We start from the raw sequence: 20913 nt of genomic DNA on the forward strand, positions 1-20913 counted from the left end.
ATCTCCTTCCTTCTTCAAACCCTAATCCTAACCCTAGCTCATCATTTTTCATTCACCGCTGGCCAACCAACGCTGGAAAATTACGCCATCATTGCCATTCTCATCCCTTTACCATCACTAGTCGCCATTACCATCCAATAACATTCTCTATTTACAGTTTTTTTAATTTTCCAAACATAAATTGGTGTTTTGTGAGTGTGTGCATCAGATGGAAAGAGAGAGGGGGGTAAATACTTGTGATATTGTTGGTCAACTTGGACGCATGTCTGAGTCTCTAAATTTGTGATCAAGTTTGCCAAATTCAATGAATTTCAATTCCTTCAAGAGGATCACATATTGTTTTAGAATTGCGTCCTCTTGCACCATTTCCAAAACTGTCCATTATATTTATCCCTCACTTACTCACAACTCAAAACATCTAAACCAGATTCTTGACTTTCCAAGAAATTATGTAGTAGACCCAAAATTCATTAATCATTCACATTCTAGCTAGTATTCATCAAAACAAAAAACAAAATAATCAATGGAGTACAAAATCTTGCAAAACCCAACATGTGACAGTGGCGGTGGGAAAAGTTCATCGAAGGTGGAGGCTAATGACCACGGATGGCACAATTGTGTTTTAATTTGAGAATTAGGGTTTAGATTAAAAAGATGAGAATATTTTGGTATTTTTATTTTAGAATAAAAATGTAATATAAATTTTTTTTATTAAGTATATGGATTGAAGAGATGTGTGGAAATAGAATTTTCCAAAGAGAATTGAGGAAAGGAAGGAAGGGAACCACAAAATCAAAATAGATCTAAATCTGAGATGATGAAAGCAGAGCTTGTGTTCATCCCATCTCCAGGGATCGGTCACCTTGTCTCAATTGTAGAGTTCGCGAAGCGCCTTATCGATCGAGATGATCGATTCTTCATCACCATCCTTCTCATCAAACCCTCCACCCTCCCAAACATTGACTCCGACACCAACTCACTCTCCGCCTCCCACCCACTCATCCAACTCATTGACCTCCCTCAACTCCATCCACCCAACTCACCTGAACGAATTGGGATCCTCCCCTTGAGCCCCCTCCTTCATTCTCTCCTTGCAGGGGCCTTCGGGTCCACTTTGAGGCACAGTTTTGATAATCCGAACCGTTCATATTTTTAGATTTATTCAGTATATCATACCTGTAAAAAATCAAGTTGATCGAATATCATAAAGTATGTGTTCGGAAAACTGTTTATTAAAAAATAGTTTGTAGTCCCAAATTTCTGAACGCATACTTTCTGATATCCGATCAACTTGATTTTTTACAGGTATAATATACTGAATAAATCTAAAAATATGAACGGTTTGGATTATCAAAACTGGGTCTCAAAGTGGACCCGAAGGCCCCTGCAAGGAGGGAATGAAGGAAGGGGCTCAAGGAGGGGATCCACCTGAACTCGCCAAATCCCCTAAAAACTATATCACTCTTTACATAGAAAGTTTCAAACCCCACATCAAACACGTCCTCGGTAACCTCATCGGGTCGACTCACTCTCACCCTAACTCGCCCCGACTCGTTGGGTTAGTCCTCGACTTCTTTTGCATTTCCATGATTGACGTTGGCAACGAACTCGGTCTTCCTTCTTATCTATTCTTGACCTCCGGTGCTGCGTTTCTTGGCCTCATGCTATACATCCCAACTCGCCACGACCGGGTCAGCACCGAGTTCAGCGAATCGGATCCTGAGTTTTTGATTCCGGGTTTTATCAACCCAGTTCCTCCACGAGTTTTGCCCTCCGCAGTGTTCAACAAGGACGGTGGTTACGCTGCTTATCTCAAGCTTGCAAAAAGGTTTAGGGACACCAAGGGCATTATAGTAAATACATTACTGGAGTTGGAATCCCATGCTATTAGCTCATTTTGCGATGATCAAACCCCTCCAATCTACACCGTAGGACCGGTGATTGATGCAAAGGGTGAGGCCCAGAACAAGCTAGGTTCCCCAGGGTCCCACAGTAAGAACAACAACATAATGAAATGGCTTGATGATCAAGATCCATCGTCGGTGGTGTTCCTGTGCTTCGGGAGCATGGGGACATTCTGTGCACCCCAACTCAGAGAGATAGCTCAAGCGCTGGAGCGCAGCGGGCATGGGTTCTTGTGGTCCATTTGTCTACCACCACCAACAACACCACAAGGAAAAGCTGAGAATCCGGAGGAGGAGATGTTGCCAGATGGGTTCATCGAACGGACCAGAGGGAAGGGGCTGGTGTGTGGGTGGTCCCCACAGGCGGAGATACTGGCCCACAAAGCGATCGGAGGGTTCGTATCGCACTGCGGATGGAACTCGATCATGGAGAGCTTGTGGAACGGTGTGCCTTTGGTGACGTGGCCATTGTCCGCTGAACAACAGCTCAACGCGTTCACGATGGTGAGGGAGTTGGGAGTGGCGGTGGAGATGAGGTTGGACTATCGCCGCGGTGGTGACCTTGTGATGGCCGATGAGATAGAAAGAGCGGTGAGGTGTGTGATGGTAAGTGACGGTGATGTGAGAGAGAAGGTGAAAGAGATTGGAGAGAAGAGCAAGAAGGCGTTGGTGGAGGGTGGATCTTCATTCAACATGATCGGAAGGCTGATGGAGGATATGTTAGTCGATGTTTGATTGCCATTACTACAATTTACACGGCAGAGCATTTGTCAATTTCACGATAAAGTAAAGGTAGTTAATTTCACAATGTTTGTGGTAGAGAAGTTATCGGCCGGTCTTGCATATCGGGGTTTGGTGTCTTAATTAGTGGGTTTAATTTCAATCTTTTAAATTTAGATTTTTAGAAATTAAAATTTTTATTTTTAGTAAATATTTTTAAAATTTTAAATAATTTTTTTTATTTTTTTTTTTATGTATCTTATTTAGATATATCTAGGTAGTAAGATATTTAGGAAAAAAATATTTTAAAAATTTAATAAACACACAAAAATATGAAAAATGTCTTGAATCTTTATATATTTTTTTATATTTTTAATATTAAGTTAATGTTTTTGAATTATTTTTTACAAATATTATATTTTTTAAATATATTTATTTTAGGTGTGTTTAAAAATTAAAAAAATTCAATGAAAATAAAAAAAATATGAAAAACAAAAAAATATTAATTTTTTGAAAAGTAAATTCTAAAAAGTGAATAGTTTTGTGATTGATAAAAAGAGTAAAATTATAAATTTATATTGAATTATTGAAAAATATAAAGAACATCATAAATTGTGATTGGTGTGTAATATAATGATGTAATACTCTAAGGGCATGTTTGATTGGGTGGATTAGAGTATGAAATTGAGATTATTAATCTGTGAGCTCAATTATCCTATATTTGTTTTAATATTTTATTTTAGGATTATTAATGCAATGGATAATTAATCCAACAAATTTATAAGATTATTAGTAATAGGGTAGGAATGAAATTATTAATCCAATAAATATTAATCTAATTGAATAATACATACTACACTAATTTAATAGAATTATTAATACTTTATTATTAATATTGTGATCAAACATCAACTAATAATTTTTCTGAGGTCGAGGTGTGTTGCTATTGCTGGCTGTCTTTGTCAATGGCGGACGGAGTGGCGCTTGTATGTTCCACTTGTTTTTGCTTTTAAATTACGTAATTTATTATTTCAAGTAGTATTTAGCTGGTAAAGAAAAATGGAATTAAAAAAACATGACTAATGTTACAATTACACCCATTTATACTTCTAAACACATTCCTTAGAGAGAGTGAATGTGTGAAATCCGTGTGTGTATATATATATATATATTAGCAGTTGCCACACGCGATACGTGTATAATTCAAATAAATATAAATAAAATAAAATATTTATCATATATTATGTACTAGTTAAGTGGTAAGAGTCTTATTCATTTGATATAAGTCTAAGGTTCAAGTTCCATTCACTCATCTATCTAATTTTTTTTTTATTTTAAATAAAAAAAATAGACATGTGATAACATAAGAAACAAAATTTCAGGACACCATAAGAGGTGTTCACTTTATAATAGTATTAAATATTAAGGGAATTTTTTTTAAGGTCCCTAATAAGAGTAATTTACAGCATAAAGGACACCAAAAATAGGAATGATGTCTCAGGTCCCTCACTAACGACAGGCGCGTTTTTAATTTTTTTTTGGATCAAAATACCCTTCACAGATCAACATAGAATGCTCAACTCGATTGCATTCCGATGACTCAATTCATTCCAAACATCCAACCATTTTCATGAGTAAGAGAACATGAGAATTATGGTTTCACTATCATCTTCACTGTCGTCATTACAGTTTCATTATCTTCTGCCAAACTCTTTTCAATTCGTTCCTCACAAATTTCTCTGACCCGTTTTCATTGTTCATCGTCATCTCAGTTCATCTTCATCTCATTGCATCTTCATCTCAAGCCATTTCAGTTCGAAATTAGGGTTTCATCATCACTCTGGTAAGTTTTCTCCAATCCAACTAGTTTTTCTCCGAAACACAGTTGACTAGCCTTCCATTAATTAGGATTTCAATTTCGTAATAAAAACCTACATGAATTTGAAAAATGTTATTTCTCTAAGTTTCGAACTTATTCTTGAAGATGTTTGTGTGATTTTGTCTGTAAATTTCTCTGTCATTTGAATTTCTCTGGTATTTGCTTGATCTATGTGTTTTCTTTGAATTTTCTCTGGCATGTTTATTCCCCCATTTGTTTCTGGTTATTCCATATTTTTCTCTGGTTTTCTGTAAATTTTTCTGGCATTTTCATATTATGGAATTCATATTTTTTTTGGCTTGCCATGTTTAATTTTCTCTGTCATATATGTAATTTTCTCTGGCTTGCCATGTGTAATTTTTCTGGTATGTTTATTTTGTTCCATTCTTAAATTTTCTATGGCCACATCACTTTTCTCTTTTGTGTGGTTCTGTCATGTTCCATTTTCTCTAGTTGCTTGTAAATTTCTCTGGCATTTTCATATTATGGAATACACACGTGTTTAATTTTCTCTAGCTTACCATGTGTAATTTTCTCTGGTATGTTTATTTTATTCCATTCTTGAATTTTCTCTGGCCACATCACTTTTCTTATTTGTGTGTGTCTGTTATGTTCAATTTTCTCTGGTTGTCTATAAATTTCTCTGGCATTTTCATATTATGGAATGACATTTTCTCTAGTTTGCCTTGTTTAATTTTCTTTGGCATATATGTAATATTTTCTGGCTTACCACGTGCAATTTTCTCTGATATGTTTATTTTGTTCCACACTTGAATTTTCTATGGCCACATCATTTTTCTCCTTTGTATGTGTCTGTCATGTTCTATTTTCTTTGGTTGTCTGTAAATTTCTCTGGGATTTTTATATTATGGAATGCATATTTTCTGTAGCTTGCCTTGTTAATTTTCTCTGGCATATATGTAATTTCTCCTGGCTTGCCATGTGTAATTTTCTCTGGTATATGTTTGGTTTGTTCCATTCTTGAATTTTCTCCGGCCGCATCACTTTTCTCCTTTGTGTGTGTTTGTTATGTTCCATTTTCTCAATTTCTCTGGGATTTAATGTTGACATCTTTATGTTTTCATTGTCTAAAAATGACGAAACGTAAAAGCAGCAAAACACCATAAATACCAAGTAAGAAACAGAAACTCTATAAATAAGATAATCTAATTTGAATATTTCTTAAAACTAACTATACCTATAATTTGTATGTAGTGTGGATTGTGGCATCTTCATTTGCTACATAATGAGACAATATAGCAACCATGAACCTATCAGCTCAACATTGTCAAAACAAGACGTAAGGTTCACGAGGACAGAAAATCATAGAGAGATTTGCGACCGAAATTGGCCGGTCATGGACAGAACCAATTGAAATATCACCAAAAGAAGAACTAAAAGTATAATAGTGAGCGCATACTAGTGAAATGAAGACAATGTACACAATGTAATAAGGAATGACCCTTCAATTTTTTTTCCCGTACATTGAAGAAATGATGTTTTTGACATATATGTATATATATTGTTTTAACTAATGTAAATTTCATAACTATCAATGGTTAAATATTTTTTTTTATAATGCATATTTAGTGGTGATTATCAATACAATCCACGCAAAGAAAATTGTCTAAAGAAATTTTTCTTGTATGAAGTTACCAGAATTTCACAGAAAAATTTAACTCGTATTGTGCCAAAAGGGTGCCTATATGATCATATAATTTGTAATGCACTGTGTTGGTATGAAACAATCATCAAATTCAAAAAACACAATGCACATTGTAGTTTTCTCTACTATTGGCAAATTTCTCTAGATGAATTTGAGCACACAAAACATAGTGCACTATTAGCAAATTTATCTAGATGAATTTGACCTCACAAACCATAGTGCAGAAAGTAATTTTCTCTGCTAGTGGCAAATTTCTCTAGATGAATTTGCCACAATGCACATAGTAAATTTTTCTGGATGAATTTCACCTCACAAATTTCTCTAGATGAATTTGACCTTACAAAACATAGTGCACAAAGTAATTTTCTCTGTTACTGGCAAATTTCTCTGGATAAATTTGCCACAATGCACATAGTAAATTTCTTTGGATGAATTTGACCTCACAAATTTCTCTACTATTGACAAATTTCACTGGATGAATTTGACCTCACAAAACGCAATGCACATTTCAACAAACACAATGCACATAGCAAATTTCTCTGCTATAGGAAATTTTCTCTAGATCAATTTGATTGGTATTATAAAGGCACTCCCAAAGTATGTTTCTAAAAACGCAACATAAAAAGTAATTTTCACTGCTATTAAAAAATTTCTCTGGATGAATTTGATTGGTATTATATATGCACTGTCCAAAAAGTACATTTCACAAAACAAAATACACAAAGTAATTCTCAAATGTATTATTCAATCAATAAATGTAATATCCTCAACTATTTAACAAAGGTTCCTTGCATGTCCTCTTATTATGGCGATCAATCCTATCACATCGACTACACTTAATCACCATTTTAAACTCTTCAGTAAAAGCAATTTTGTTCTTCTTTGGCCTCCCAGCTGGTCTCTTACTCAATGCAAGTAAAATCATAGCATCATCAATTCAATTCGCATGAAACATTAATGATAATAGTATCATTCCCATATTTGCATAGCAACAACACTGCACTGTCCATCTAAACTAAAACAAAAAATACCAAAAATAACTTGTTCAATATAAAAATATTTCACAAGAACAACATAAAAGTCCAGAGAAATTTACAAACTTAAATTCACCTTCAAGATAACAAAAACAAAATTATAGAAGAATTAATGAATCTAGAGAAAATCACAGAGATATTCAATGCTAACTATTAAACACAATCATAGACAAAAATCACACAGAAGATCAGTTATCAAATTATAAGCTTCTCTGTGATTTTCACTGGACTACAAGCTTATAATTTTCTTTGTGTGATTGTGCATTATTGGACACAAATCAAAATGCAGAGAAATTTCTCTGGAATATAAACATACAATTTTCTTTGGAATATGAACATATAATTTTCTCTGGAATACAAAGCAAAGTGTAGAAAAATGAAAAGTGCAGAATAAATGAAAAAAACAAAGCACAAAACTTAAGACAGTGAAGAAAAACAGAGCCGGTCTCCAAACACGAAGAACAAAACTTATCATTGATAAACATGTAACACAGAATGAAAAATCAACTCCATTGTCAATAACAAAGAATGAAAAATCAACTTCAAAAATCAAAAATATAATTCACTAAGCTGGCTTTTCTATCACTTTGATCAAAACTGAAAATAAAAACCTAATTCAAAATAAACTACAAAAACTTATTTGAAATCGGAGTCCATATATACAAATCAAATGAAAAATAAAAAACTTAAACTGATTATTAAACTTACCTGATTCAGCTCTACTGGAAATTCGAGCTTCAACACGACTTCAACTTCTACACGATCAACGAAACTCAACTACTATACGACTACAAAATTCCTATAAAATTTCCACGAAATTTGCATCATCGAAATCTCCATCGATCGCCAAGTTCATCCCAAAGTAATCTTCCATAAAAATAGTAACGTAATCTTCGGATTCCAAAATTGAAAACCACGTATAATATACAAAAAGGTAAAATAGGTATTTTATAAACTAAACTAACATTGAGGGACCTTAGACACCAGAAAATATTATTGTGGATCTCTCCTCATACTAAAAGTTGGATAGGGACCTTAGACCAATTTTCCCTAAATATTACAACTACAAAAATCTCTTCCATTTTGAAAGACAGAAATTGTGCATTTTTTATTTTACCTAAATTGTCCTCAACAAATGACCGTATGTTAGCCTGGTGTTAAATTACATATTTATCCTTTTTGTATTGAGAATATTGCAAATTTATCTTTATGTTAGCTTTGCATTAAATTACATTTTTTTCCTTTTATATTGAGAATATTGCAAATTTATCTTAGTTGGGCGTATTGTAATTTTGTTTGGCTTCAAATTTTTTTTTATGAAGTTTGGTCCTCAGTATATAGTAAACAAATTGTTTGTTGGTGGACTGTCTCGTGTCATTTAACTTGCTATTTTTACTCTCTTGTGGATAAACGAGTAAATTACAAATATATTATTGGAGATTTGTTCAAAAGGAAAATTAGTAAAATATTTCTTTCTAATTTTGTGTAATAGAAAAGGTCTAAGATTTTTTTTTTTTTTTATTAGCTGAGGTCCCTTAATATTTTTACTGAGAAAATTTGATTCAGAGAAATCTTGTTCGACTCAGAGAAATTTTGCCCTATTTAGAGAAATTTTGGCCCAAACTTCGAGAAATTTTGTTTCTCTATGAAAATTGAAATTCCTCTGAGTCAGGACTAAATTTCTCTGAGCCGGGCAAAATATCTCTCAGTCGAATTTTTTCTGTAAAAATGTTGAGGAATCTTAACTATTATGAAAATATTGTATGTTATTTATCTTATAAAATCTTAATATCAAGGACCTTAAAAAAGATTCCCCTTGTTTAAAATGTGAATTACTTTCAATGGTTTCGGAAATTACAAATATTTTTTATCAAAATTTATAAAAAAACTATTAATTGACTTATTGGTTAATTAATGAAAGGATAATTTGTTATGCGATTATATATTTAAAAGAGTGGGATGTAATTTTTAAAATCATAAGTCAGCAATTAGTATCACAAATTCCTATATTTCAAACAAATTTTCACAATGAATGGTTTATTTTAAAAATATATTTGTTGTCTATTTTTTTAGAGATAGAAATGATAAAATAAAATTATTATGATTATCAGATTGAACTAATTTTATTCATGGATAGTACACAAAAGACACCACTTAAATAAGATGTGTGAACAAAACTAGACTCATAATAAAATAATACTAGGCCCCGTTTAGAAATTGATTCTTTTAATTGATTTTTTCACTTTATAAAAATATGTGTAAAAAATAAAAAGAACGAGACCTATTAATTACACATAGAAATATACAGTTAGAAGTGATTGAGACTCTGCAATCACCACTCCTACCACCCCACACACTCGTGGGGCTGGTGAAAAAAAAAAAAAAAATGAGAGAGAGAAAGAGAGACAGGAAGATGAAAAAATGGGTGAAAAGAGAAATGTTATATTAAAAGAGTAAGATGACGTCGTTTTTTTTTTTTTTTTTTTTTGTGATAGAAAAATACCGTTGCATTTATTTAAACTATTTTGTGACTATATATATGAAGCCGTCTGAAAGCCACAATATATATATATATATTTTTACTTTTTTTTTTTGCAACGGTACCTATTATAGTCGCAAAAAACTCTTTTTTTTTTTTTTTTGCAACAGCAATCTCTGCCATCGCAAATACTCTTTCTTTTTTTTACGATAACGATTTCTGCCGTCGCAAATACTCTATTTTTTGCCACAGCAAGTTGTGTCGTCGCAAAAAGTCATATTTTTTTTAGACAGCAAGTTGTACCGTCTCAAAAATATATTTGTTGTCTATTTTTTTAGAGATAGAAATGATAAAATAAAATAATTATGATTATCAGATTGAACTAATTTTATTCATGGATAGTACACAAAAGACACCACTTAAATAAGATGTGTGAACAAAACTAAACTCATAATAAAATAATACTAGGCCCCGTTTAGAAATTAATTATTTTAATTGATTTTTTCACTTTATAAAATTATGTGTAAAAAATAGAAAGAAAGAGACCCATTAATTACACATAGAAATATATAGTTAGAAATGATTGAGACTCTGCAATCACCACTCCTACCACCCCACACACTCGTGGGGCTGGTGATTGAAAAAAAAAAGAAAAAAAAAAGGCCAATCCCAACCAGAGGGGGACGTGGGGTGCCCTGTGGGGTCCAAATCATTTTTCAATATACAGTGATCATGGTCAACTTAGGTAATCCAAATGATTGAAACCGCAAGAATGAAAAAAAAAAGAAAAAAAGAAAAAAAAGAAAAGAAAAGAAGCAATTTTGAAAGTAATATCCATTAATCAAATTATAATGTTGCATATGATTCATTAGAATGAAAGTTTAATAATCATTATTTTTTTTTATAATGATGAATAATGATATATTTTTAGTACATTTTTTTTTAATCATACGTGAGAATTAACATTTTAATTAATTATTTAATTCCACTTTCATTCTATTAAACTGAAAACTACTGATAAAACTCACTGCAGTCTATCACTACTTCGGCTGCGTATTGGAACACAACAAGAATTAATCCAAAAACAACTTATACAAAACAGAGATTTATTGAATAATTAGGTTAAGTTTGGCAACTCTAAAATAATTCATATTTTTATCTTTTTTCCATCACATTACCTTTCTACTTTTCTGCACATCTTTTCGTAAAAAGACAAAAAATACACTTATTTAGGTCATTCCAAACAACCCCTTAGTTTGGGAATTGTTTGAAGTTGATACAAGTGGTATAAAGAAGATAGTTGACTGTTATTGCATTGGATTCGCTTAAAATCTTAATTTACAAAATACTTAACTCTTTCTTCATCAGTAATTCGTTAGTTATATGAATTTAAAATAATTTGTTATCTCTTTTATAATAAAATGTATATTTTATTTTGTTTATCTTTGTGTCATTATACATACATTAATTCTCACTACAACAAATTACACTTTTGGAGACTAAGGCTAGGTTTGGCATCTTCAAAAAAAGTCAAAAAGTCACTATCTTATTTAAGTCACATCACTTATCTATCACATCACTTCAAACCCAACCCATATTTCATAAAAAGTCAAAAAATGCATTTATTTAGAACATCCCAAACAACCCCTAAATTTTTAGTCGTCAAAAGTTATTTTTTAGTCACCAAAGATTTTTGCCGACTAAAATTCTTCACCAAGGATCCTCTAGAGTTTTTTTTTCCCTAAAGTTTCCTAAAGTGGTGTGTTGTATGGGTGAGATTTAATGCTAAAAAATTGATGTGACTTGTCAAAATTCTTGGCCGCCCGTTTGGTCGTCGACTAACTATTGGCAAGAGAATTGGCGACTAATTTGTTTTTAGCTGTCAAAAAATGGCCAATTGGCAACGAAAAATTTAGTCGCCTAAATAAAAATATTTCAGACTGAAAATAAAAATACATTTCTAAAATTAAAATCCATTTAATGAAGTTAAGTATTATTTCAGGCCTAAACTTCTCAAAAAATTAAATCCAAGCCTATGAGGTACTTAAAAAAAAATAATAATAAAGAACAAAAAAAAGAAAAAAAGAAAAAAAAAGAAACGGCCAAACACATGGCCTTGTTTGGTGGAATTGGGGTGGTTGAGTGCACAACAACCACCGTCGTGCAGTCATTTGGGTCATTTTTAGGGTCTATTTTGATAATTCGAACTGTTCATATTTTAGAATACATCAAGTAGAACATACCTTTAAAAAATCAAGTTAATCGGATATCGTTTACCCATTCATCCACTCACATTTGTATTCATTTTAATATTTTAAATTACAATTGTTATTTATTTTTGTAGATACAAATGTGAGTGGATGAATGGGTAAAAGATATCCGATTAACTTGATTTTTTACAGGTATATTCTACTTGATGTATTCTAAAATGTGAACGGTTCGGATTATCAAAATGAATCCCGAAAATGGCCCAATTGGCTGCACAGTAATGGCTGCTGTGCACTCCGCACAGCAGCCACACCAATTCCTTGTTTGGTTTGTTTTTCAGAATTTTTTTTAGAAAAACTTCTCTACAAACAAATTTTCAAGAGTAATTAAACCAAACAAATTTTTCCAAAAACAATCTCAAAATTTTGTTTAGTTACCTACTTTTCAAAATTACTCTATTTCTCATACACATCAAATCAATCACTTTTTTTAAAACTTTCTTCTCAAAACAATTTTTCAAAACCATTTCTAAAAAAAAACAAACAAAATAAATTTTCGTACTTTTTATCTCAAAAATTACTCTACAAACACAAACCAAACACACCCATCAATTTTAAAAACACATAAGCAAGGATCCTCTAGAGTGATTTTTTCCTAAAATTTCCTAGAGTGCTACATTGTGTGGTTGAGATTTATTGACTAGTCACATCAATTTTTCTGATGTGACTTGGCAGTCAATCTCAACCACACAATGTAGCACTCTAGGAAATTTTAAGAAAATTTCACTCTAGAGGATCCTTGGTGAACTCACATGGGATAAGAACACTCTGATACATCCGCAAAAACAAAACACAATAAAAATAATAATAATAATAATAATAAAATAATATCTCTGATACACCCTGGACTTGGCGGAGGCAATCATTTTAAGGCCAGTCCAGCTCAGCAAGGATCCTCTAGAGTTTTTTTTTTCTAAAGTTTTCTAGAGTGGTGTGTTGTATGGGTGAGATTTAATGCTAAAAATCGATGTGATTTGTCATTAAATCTCAACCATACAACACATCACTCTAGAAAACTTTAGAAGAAAAAAAAACTCTAGAAGATCCTTACTCAGTCCAACTTGTTCCGCCGAAAGTCTAGTGTCATTTTTAATAAAAAAATAATAATATTTTAATAAAAATATAAAAAAAATATAAAAAATATTATTCAAGTCCGCCTGGGCCCACCCAAACCCGAGGGCCCACGCCACCCCACCCCACCCAAGGCAAGAACCCATGAGAATTTCATCATCCAATATGTATATGGATGTGTGATCATCAGCCAAAGAGCAAAGAGCATTGAAGGAAGGAAGGAAGGAAGTAAGCAAGAGAGACGCAAATTCAAAAGAGACCTAAATCTGAGATGAAGAAAGCAGAGCTCGTGTTCATACCATGTCCAGGGATCGGTCACCTTGTCTCAATTGTAGAGTTCGCGAAGCGCCTTATCGATCGAGATGATCGATTCTCCATCACCATCCTTGTCATCAAATTCAAAACCTCCACCCCCCCAAACATTGACTCCTACACCAACTCACTCTCCGCCTCCCACCCACTCATCAAACTCATTGACCTCCCTCAACTCCATCCACCCAACTCATCTGAACTCGCCAAATCCCCTGAAAACTATATCACTCTTTACATAGAAAGTTTCAAACCCCACATCAAACACGTCCTCGGTAACCTCATCGGGTCGGCTCACTCTCACCCTAACTCGCCCCGACTCGTTGGGTTAGTCCTCGACTTCTTTTGCATTTCCATGATTGACGTTGGCAACGAACTCGGTCTTCCTTCTTATCTATTCTTGACCTCCGGTGCTGCGTTTCTTGGCCTCATGCTATACATCCCAACCCGCCACGACCGGGTCAGCACCGAGTTCAGCGAATCGGATCCTGAGTTTCTGATTCCGGGTTTTATCAACCCAGTTCCTCCACGAGTTTTGCCCTCCGCAGTGTTCAACAAGGACGGTGGTTACGCTGCTTATCTCAAGCTTGCAAAAAGGTTTAGGGACACCAAGGGCATTATAGTAAATACATTACTGGAGTTGGAATCCCATGCTATTAGCTCACTGTGCGAAGGTCAAACCCCTCCAATCTACACCGTAGGACCGGTGATTGATGCAAAGGGTGAGGCCCAGAACAAGCTAGGTTCCCCAGGGTCCCACAGTAAGAACAACAACATAATGACATGGCTTGATGATCAAGATCCATCGTCGGTGGTGTTCCTGTGCTTCGGGAGCATGGGGACATTCGGTGCACCCCAACTCAGAGAGATAGCTCAAGCGCTGGAGCGCAGCGGGCATGGGTTCTTGTGGTCCATTCGTCTACCACCAACAACACCACAAGGAAAAGCTGAGAATCCGGAGGAGGAGATGTTGCCAGATGGGTTCATCGAACGGACCAGAGGGAAGGGGATGGTGTGTGGGTGGTCCCCACAGGCGGAGGTACTGGCCCACAAAGCGATCGGAGGGTTCGTATCGCACTGCGGATGGAACTCGATCATGGAGAGCTTGTGGAACGGTGTGCCTTTGGTGACGTGGCCAATGTCCGCTGAACAACAGCTCAACGCGTTCACAATGGTGAGGGAGTTGGGAGTGGCGGTGGAGATGAGGTTGGACTATCGCCGCGGTGGTGACCTTGTGATGGCCGATGAGATAGAAAGAGCGGTGAGGAGTGTGATGGTAAGTGACAGTGATGTGAGAGAGAAGGTGAAAGAGATTGGAGAGAAGAGCAAGAAGGCGTTGGTGGAGGGTGGATCTTCATTCAACGTGATCGGAAGGCTGATGGAGGATATGTTAGTCAATGTTTGATTGCCAACAATTTACACGGCAGAGCATTTGTCAATTTCACAATAAAGTAAAGGTAATTAAATTCGCAATATGTTTGTGGTGGAGAAGTTATTGGTTGGTGTGATGTCGTGATTGGTAGAGAAATTAATTTTTTTGAGTTTTTTGATTTTTTTAGTAAAAAAATTAATTTTTTTTATCTAAAATAATTCAGTTTTTTATTAAAATAACTATTAAAAAATTTAAAAAATTATAAAGTTACAAACTTCTCAAAATATTACTAAAATTTAGAAAGTTATATTGAGTAAATAAAAAATATTAAGTGATTAAAAAAATATGATTGATGTATAATATGGTTACATCTTACTCTAAAATCAATCAATAATTTTTCTTGAGGTGGAGGTGTGTTGGTGTTGCTGGCTGTCTTTGTCAATGGCAGACCGAGTGGCGCTTGTAAGCTCCACTCGTTTCTATTTTAAAATTAAAAAATGTCTCGTAACTTAAATTTTGTGGTTCAAAAATGATTTAAATGGTCAAAATGACGTCGTTTTGGCCATTTTTATGTTATTCTGTACTCAAAATGACGTCGTTTTGGCCATTTGAGCCACTTTTGAGTCACAAAATTTGAGTTACGTAGCATTATCGTAAAATTATGTACGATTATTTTAAGAAGATGATTATTTTTTAATTTTTAATTTTTAATTTATTTTAAGTTAAATTATCTTTTTATATATTTATTTAATTTTTTTAATAAGAAATTAAAAAATTAACTTTTAACTATCTTTTATTTCAAGTAGTATTTAGCTGGTTAAGAAAAAATGAAGTAAAAAAACATGAGTTATGTTACAATTACATTCATTTATACTTCTAAACACATTCTTTAGAGATAGTGAATGTGTGAAATCCATGTGTGTATATGTAGGTGTTTGGGAAGTAAGTTCTTTTATAAAATTTTTTAGTTATAAGATATTATTAGATTTTGTATTTGAGAAGGTTTTTTTTTGGTTGGATGTGATGTTTATAAGAGAAAAAGTAAAATGATTATGGAATTTGATGTGATATTTTGTTTAAATTTATTTTTTTTTTGATTTTGTAATCAATTTACCTTTTAATAAAAAAAACAAAAAAAAATTTCTTTCCAAACACCCCAATTAGGAATGGCAACGGGACGGGGCGGGGCGGGGCCGGGGATCACCCTCCCCGTCCCCGATCTCCGATGGTGGAAATCCCCCCGTCCCCGGCCCCGATCCCCAACGGGGAATCAACTACCGCCCCCACCCCCGTCCCCTAACGGGGATCGGGTTTCCCCGACCCCGAAAATCCCCGGCCAAAAAAAAAAAAAACACACAGAGCTCCAGAAACCATCTTCATCTTCAAATCTGAACAACAACAATAACATCAACAGATCTCAACAACAACATCAACAGATCTTCATCTTCATCTCCACCATTTTTCAGATATGCAGAACAAAAGCAAAAAACAAGAGAGAGAGAGAGAGAGAGAGAGAGAGAGAGAGAAAGACGGAGATACCGTGAGAGGGAGATGAGTCGGCGGTGAGAAGGAGCGAAGAAGTCGACGGTGAGGGAGCTGCCGGTGAGAAGGAGCCGGCAGTGTGGGAGAGATGCAGCGTGTGAGAGAGTGAAAGAGAGGGGCCAGATCTGTTGTTTACATGTTTGTTGCCAACACACACACACACACCAAACCCCACACACGCACACCACACACACGTATGTATATATATATAATATATATAAACACACAGCACACACATATATTTATACATATATAATGATATAAACTGGATCGGGGGCTGAACGGGGCGGAGCCGGGGTCGGGCCGGGCCGGGGTTGGAAAATATATCCCCGTCCCCGGCCCGAATATCATCGGGGATTTATTTTTAAATACCATCCCCGGCCCGTCGGGGGTATTTTTCGAAAAAAAACATTCAATTCGAGGTCGGGTGGTCGGATCCCCGTCGGGCCGGTTTCAAATTGCCATCCCTAACCCCAATATATATATATCACAACTGTAAAAATCTCTCCGATTTTGAAATAATGAAATTGCGCATTTTTTGTTTTACCTAAATTGTCCTCAACAAATGACTCTATGTTAGCTTTGTGTTAAATTACATTTTTGTCCTTTTATATTGAGAATATTGCAAATTTATTTTAGGTGTGCTTACTGTAATTTTGTTTGCTTTCAAAGTTTTTTTTATGAAGTTTGGTCCTCGGTATATAATAAACAAATTGTTTGTTGGTGGACTGTCTCCTATCATTTAACTTGCTATTTTTATTATCTTGTGGATAAAAGAGTGAATTACAAATATATTATGTGTGATTTGTTTAATGTTGTGTTTGGTTAGGAAATTTGGAGAGGAATTTGAAAAAAGAAAGAGAAAAGGTGTGTAAAACTAGGTGAAATATAGGCATGTTTTATTCACATTTTACCTATCTTTTTCATTTTCCTTTCCAAATCCCTCCCCAAATCCTCCAATCAAACACATAAAGAAAAAATTAGTGAAACATCTTTTTTTTTTAATTTTGTGTAGTAGAAGAGGTCTAAGACATTGTTTTTTTAATTAACTAAGGTCCCTCAACATTTTCACAGGAAAAATTTGACTCGACATTTTCACAGGAAAAATTTAACTCATAATTTTTTTGTTCAATTAAGAAAAATTTCGCAAGACTCAGACAAATTTTGACTCCGATTCACAGAAATTTCTCTGATTTTACAAAGAAATTTTGAAATTTTTCTATGAAAATTGAAATTTCTTTGAGTCGGGCAAAATTTCTCTAAGTCGAATTTTTTCTGTAAAAATGTTGAAGGACCTTAACTACTATAAAAATATTATATGTTCTTTATCTTATAAAATTTTAATATCAGGGACCTTAAATTTTTTTTTCCTTGTTTAAAATGTGAATTACCTTCAATGGTTTCAGAAATTACAAATATTTCTTTATCAAAATTTATTAAAAACTATTAATTGACTTATTGATTAATTAATGAAAGGATAATTTGTTATGCGATTACAAATTTGAAAAAATGAAATGTAATTTTCAAAATTACAAGTCGCAATTAGTATCACAAATTCCTATATTTTATACAAATTTTCATAATGAATGGTCTATTTTAAAAAATATATTTGTCGTTCATTTTTTTAGAGACACAAACGATAAAATAAAAATATTATGATTATCAGATCGAACTAATTTTATTTATGAATGATACACAAAAGACACCGTGTAAGTAAGATGTGCCAACAAAACTAGACTTTCCATAATAAAATAATCCTAGGACCCCATTTGGAAATTGATTGTTTTAATTAATTTTGTGACTTTATGGAAAGATGTATAAAAAATAGAAAGTGTAATGTGATAATTTATAATAATTTTTAATTTTTTTGACTATAAACCTCCCTCTCAAAAGAGAAAGAAATAAATTACAAAAAAGAAGTAGAAGAAGAAGTCCCACACCATAGAATAAATAATCAATATTTGCATTTTTAAAGATTGACCTATTAATTACACATATAGAAATATATAGTGATGATGGTCAACTTAGCTCATCCAAATGATACATATAGAAATATAACAGTGATGATGGCCAACTTAGCTAATCCAAATGATTAACTTATTTATGACTGAAACCGGAAGATTGAAAAAAAAAAAAAAAAGAATGAAAAAAAAAGAAAGAAGAAGAAGCCGAAGAAGAAGAAGAAGCAACAAAAAAAAAAAAAACAAAGCAATATTAAAAGTAATATCTATTAATCAAACTATAATGTAGCGTATGGTTCATTAGAACGAAAGTTTAATAATCATTCAATAATTTCAAATGGAATTACCATTTTTTATATTGGTGAATAACGATCTATTTTCAATATATTTTTTTAACATATGTGAGAATTAACATTTTAATTGATTATTTAATTCCACTTTCATTCCATTAAAACTGGAAATTACTGATGAAACTCCCCACTTCAAATGATTATTGGAAAACAAAAAGAATTAATCCAAAAAAGAACTTATACAAAATAGAGATTTATCGAATAATTTAGTCTGGTGATTGTTTGAAGTTGATAAAAGTGGTGATGAATACATACTTGAGTGTTATTGCATTGGATTCGCTTAAAATCTTAATTTATAAAACACTTAATTCTTTTTTCATCAGTATTTTATTAGTTATATAGATACAAAATGACTTGTCATCTCTTTTATGATTAAATGTATATTTTATTTTGTTTATCTTTGTGTCATTACACCTACATTAATTTTGGTCATTTTAATCTTAGTAAAATGAAAGTTGGTATAAATATGTTAAAATTGTATGACATATTATATTTTCTCCAATTCCTATTATTTATAATACAATTTATATAATTCTATGGTACCTAATGATTTATTCTATTTAGTTTTATAAGAGAATATTCTTATTTTTAAAATTATCATCAAAATACAAAATTTAAATATATAGTAATAATAGCTTGTGAGGCATTTTTTTTAAAAAAAAAATCTATACTAAGGGTGGACATAGAGTTATCCGAACCGTTCAACCCACTCAACCCAAACCAATTCGCATATAAATGGGCGGTTTCGCAAACACAATACGGGCGGATGCGATTTGAAATATGACATGATTGCGGGTTGCGGGTTTAACAAGCACACACAAGAACCCGCTCGCACTTAGACTCTTTTTAAATAAATAAAAAAAAATTGGACCGTTGTTATTTTATTATTGCATTTTTTATGAATTTAAAAGTTAATGAAGAATAACTTTTAGGTAAGTTTAGGATTTTGAATGATTTTACTTTAATTGTATTGTTGGGTAGAAGATAGTAAATGAGATTGATGATCTAATTTAAAATTTTGAAAGATGTGCTTGTGTTAGTTTATGATTTGATTTAAAAGTTTAGGATTTTGAATGATTTGTTTGTGTTAGGAATTGATTTTGTTGTGTTTTAATTTTATAAGTTTTAATTCATTAATTATTAATGTTGGAGCATTTTAGAAAATGGGAGGAAAATGACCCAAAATAAATATTTACAAAATGAAAAAAAAAGGCTCCAAAATAAATTTTTAAAGAAAAAAGTCCAATTTGCAAACTGCCTGCACATCTGCGAACTCTATTCGCACAAATCGCAAACCGCACTGTGGGCGGTTGCAGGTTGAATTTTCCTCAAACCGCATACATGTAGGTGGGTCTAAACCGATCCGCAAACCGTCCAAAACTGAACCGTGACCACCCCCAATCTATACTATTATATGTGTGAAGCCTTGATATGGTGTCGACACAAAATGTCTTATATTTTGAATTTTTTTCAAAATACCCCTATAATTAGTGTTTATTAACAGAGAATGACAAAACTTGAAACCGAAATCATGAATTTGACAAAGCAAGCCGCTACAAGTTGAGCAACACATACTATATGTGCATTTTTTTGGATCATTATTCTTATACTATTATGATTTTTGCGAATTGTACACGCGCCACGTGTGCAAACTGTTAATATATTTATGTGTGATGATAGAAACTAATAACCTTAGGAGTAAGGGTGTAAATTTGGCTCGATGCCCGCCCGCGGTCTCGAGTGGGCCCAGCTTGGTTAGGCCCAAGCTAGAGCCTAACTTGGGACCTTGGGCCTGGGCCTGGGCCTAGGCCATGGCCATCATTATCATTTTGAAACCCGGCCTGACCCATGGGTCCGGCCCGCCCGAGACCCAGTATCATTTTTAGTGAAAAATAATAAAATTTTGATTAAAAAAAATAGAAAAAAATTAAAAAAAATATTTAGACCACCCAAGGCCAGGCCCAACCTGTTGGTTCGTCTAAGGCCTCGAATACTCCATGGGCCTGGGCCTAATTTTCTAGTTTGTGACCCGGCCCAACTTGACTTGAATTTTGGCAAGAGCTCAGGCCGCCCAACATGGGTCGGCACGAGCCCAGCTCAGGTGGGTCGGGCCGAACCCAGTTTACACCCCTACCTAGAGTCGATGGCAAGAACCCATGAGAATTTCATCATCCAATATGTCATTATTACTAATAATAAATTTTTTAAATTAGACTCTATTTGTTTTGACAAAAAATATTTTCTCAAAAATATTATACACATTTTCATTGTTTGGTGAAATAAAAAAATAAGTAAAATTTTATCATAATATCTGACGTGTATAAGCCCATAAAGGCTACGAATCACTATGAACAATCCA

The 20913-nt window shown here is 33.4% G+C and overlaps 2 protein-coding genes and 1 long non-coding RNA gene across 3 annotated transcripts; 2 read left to right on the forward strand and 1 right to left on the reverse strand.

Moving 5' to 3' along the window:
- Nucleotides 1-649: 649 nt before the first annotated feature.
- LOC145796146 (uncharacterized) lies at nucleotides 650-1569 on the reverse strand. Its single transcript, XR_014336819.1, has 2 exons — nucleotides 1429-1569; nucleotides 650-1043 (listed from the first exon to the last, which is right to left on the reverse strand). It is a non-coding gene; the product is annotated as an uncharacterized LOC145796146 (long non-coding RNA).
- LOC114268302 (UDP-glycosyltransferase 71K2-like) lies at nucleotides 815-2747 on the forward strand. The gene is made up of 2 exons (XM_082881167.1): nucleotides 815-1043; nucleotides 1429-2747. Exons 1-2 carry the CDS (start codon nucleotides 815-817, stop codon nucleotides 2637-2639), a joined length of 1440 nt encoding a protein of 479 aa, XP_082737293.1. The 3' UTR covers nucleotides 2640-2747.
- Nucleotides 2748-13006: 10259 nt separating this feature from the next.
- Nucleotides 13007-14802, forward strand: LOC114268343 (UDP-glycosyltransferase 71K1). The gene has a single exon (XM_082881174.1). The coding sequence runs from the start codon at nucleotides 13292-13294 to the stop codon at nucleotides 14732-14734; it is 1443 nt and encodes a 480-aa protein (XP_082737300.1). The 5' UTR covers nucleotides 13007-13291; the 3' UTR covers nucleotides 14735-14802.
- The last annotated feature ends 6111 nt before the right edge of the window (nucleotides 14803-20913 follow it).

This window comes from Camellia sinensis, chromosome 1 (genome assembly GCF_055761805.1).
Source record: "Camellia sinensis isolate YWXY chromosome 1, ASM5576180v1, whole genome shotgun sequence".
NCBI lineage: Eukaryota > Viridiplantae > Streptophyta > Magnoliopsida > Ericales > Theaceae > Camellia > Camellia sinensis.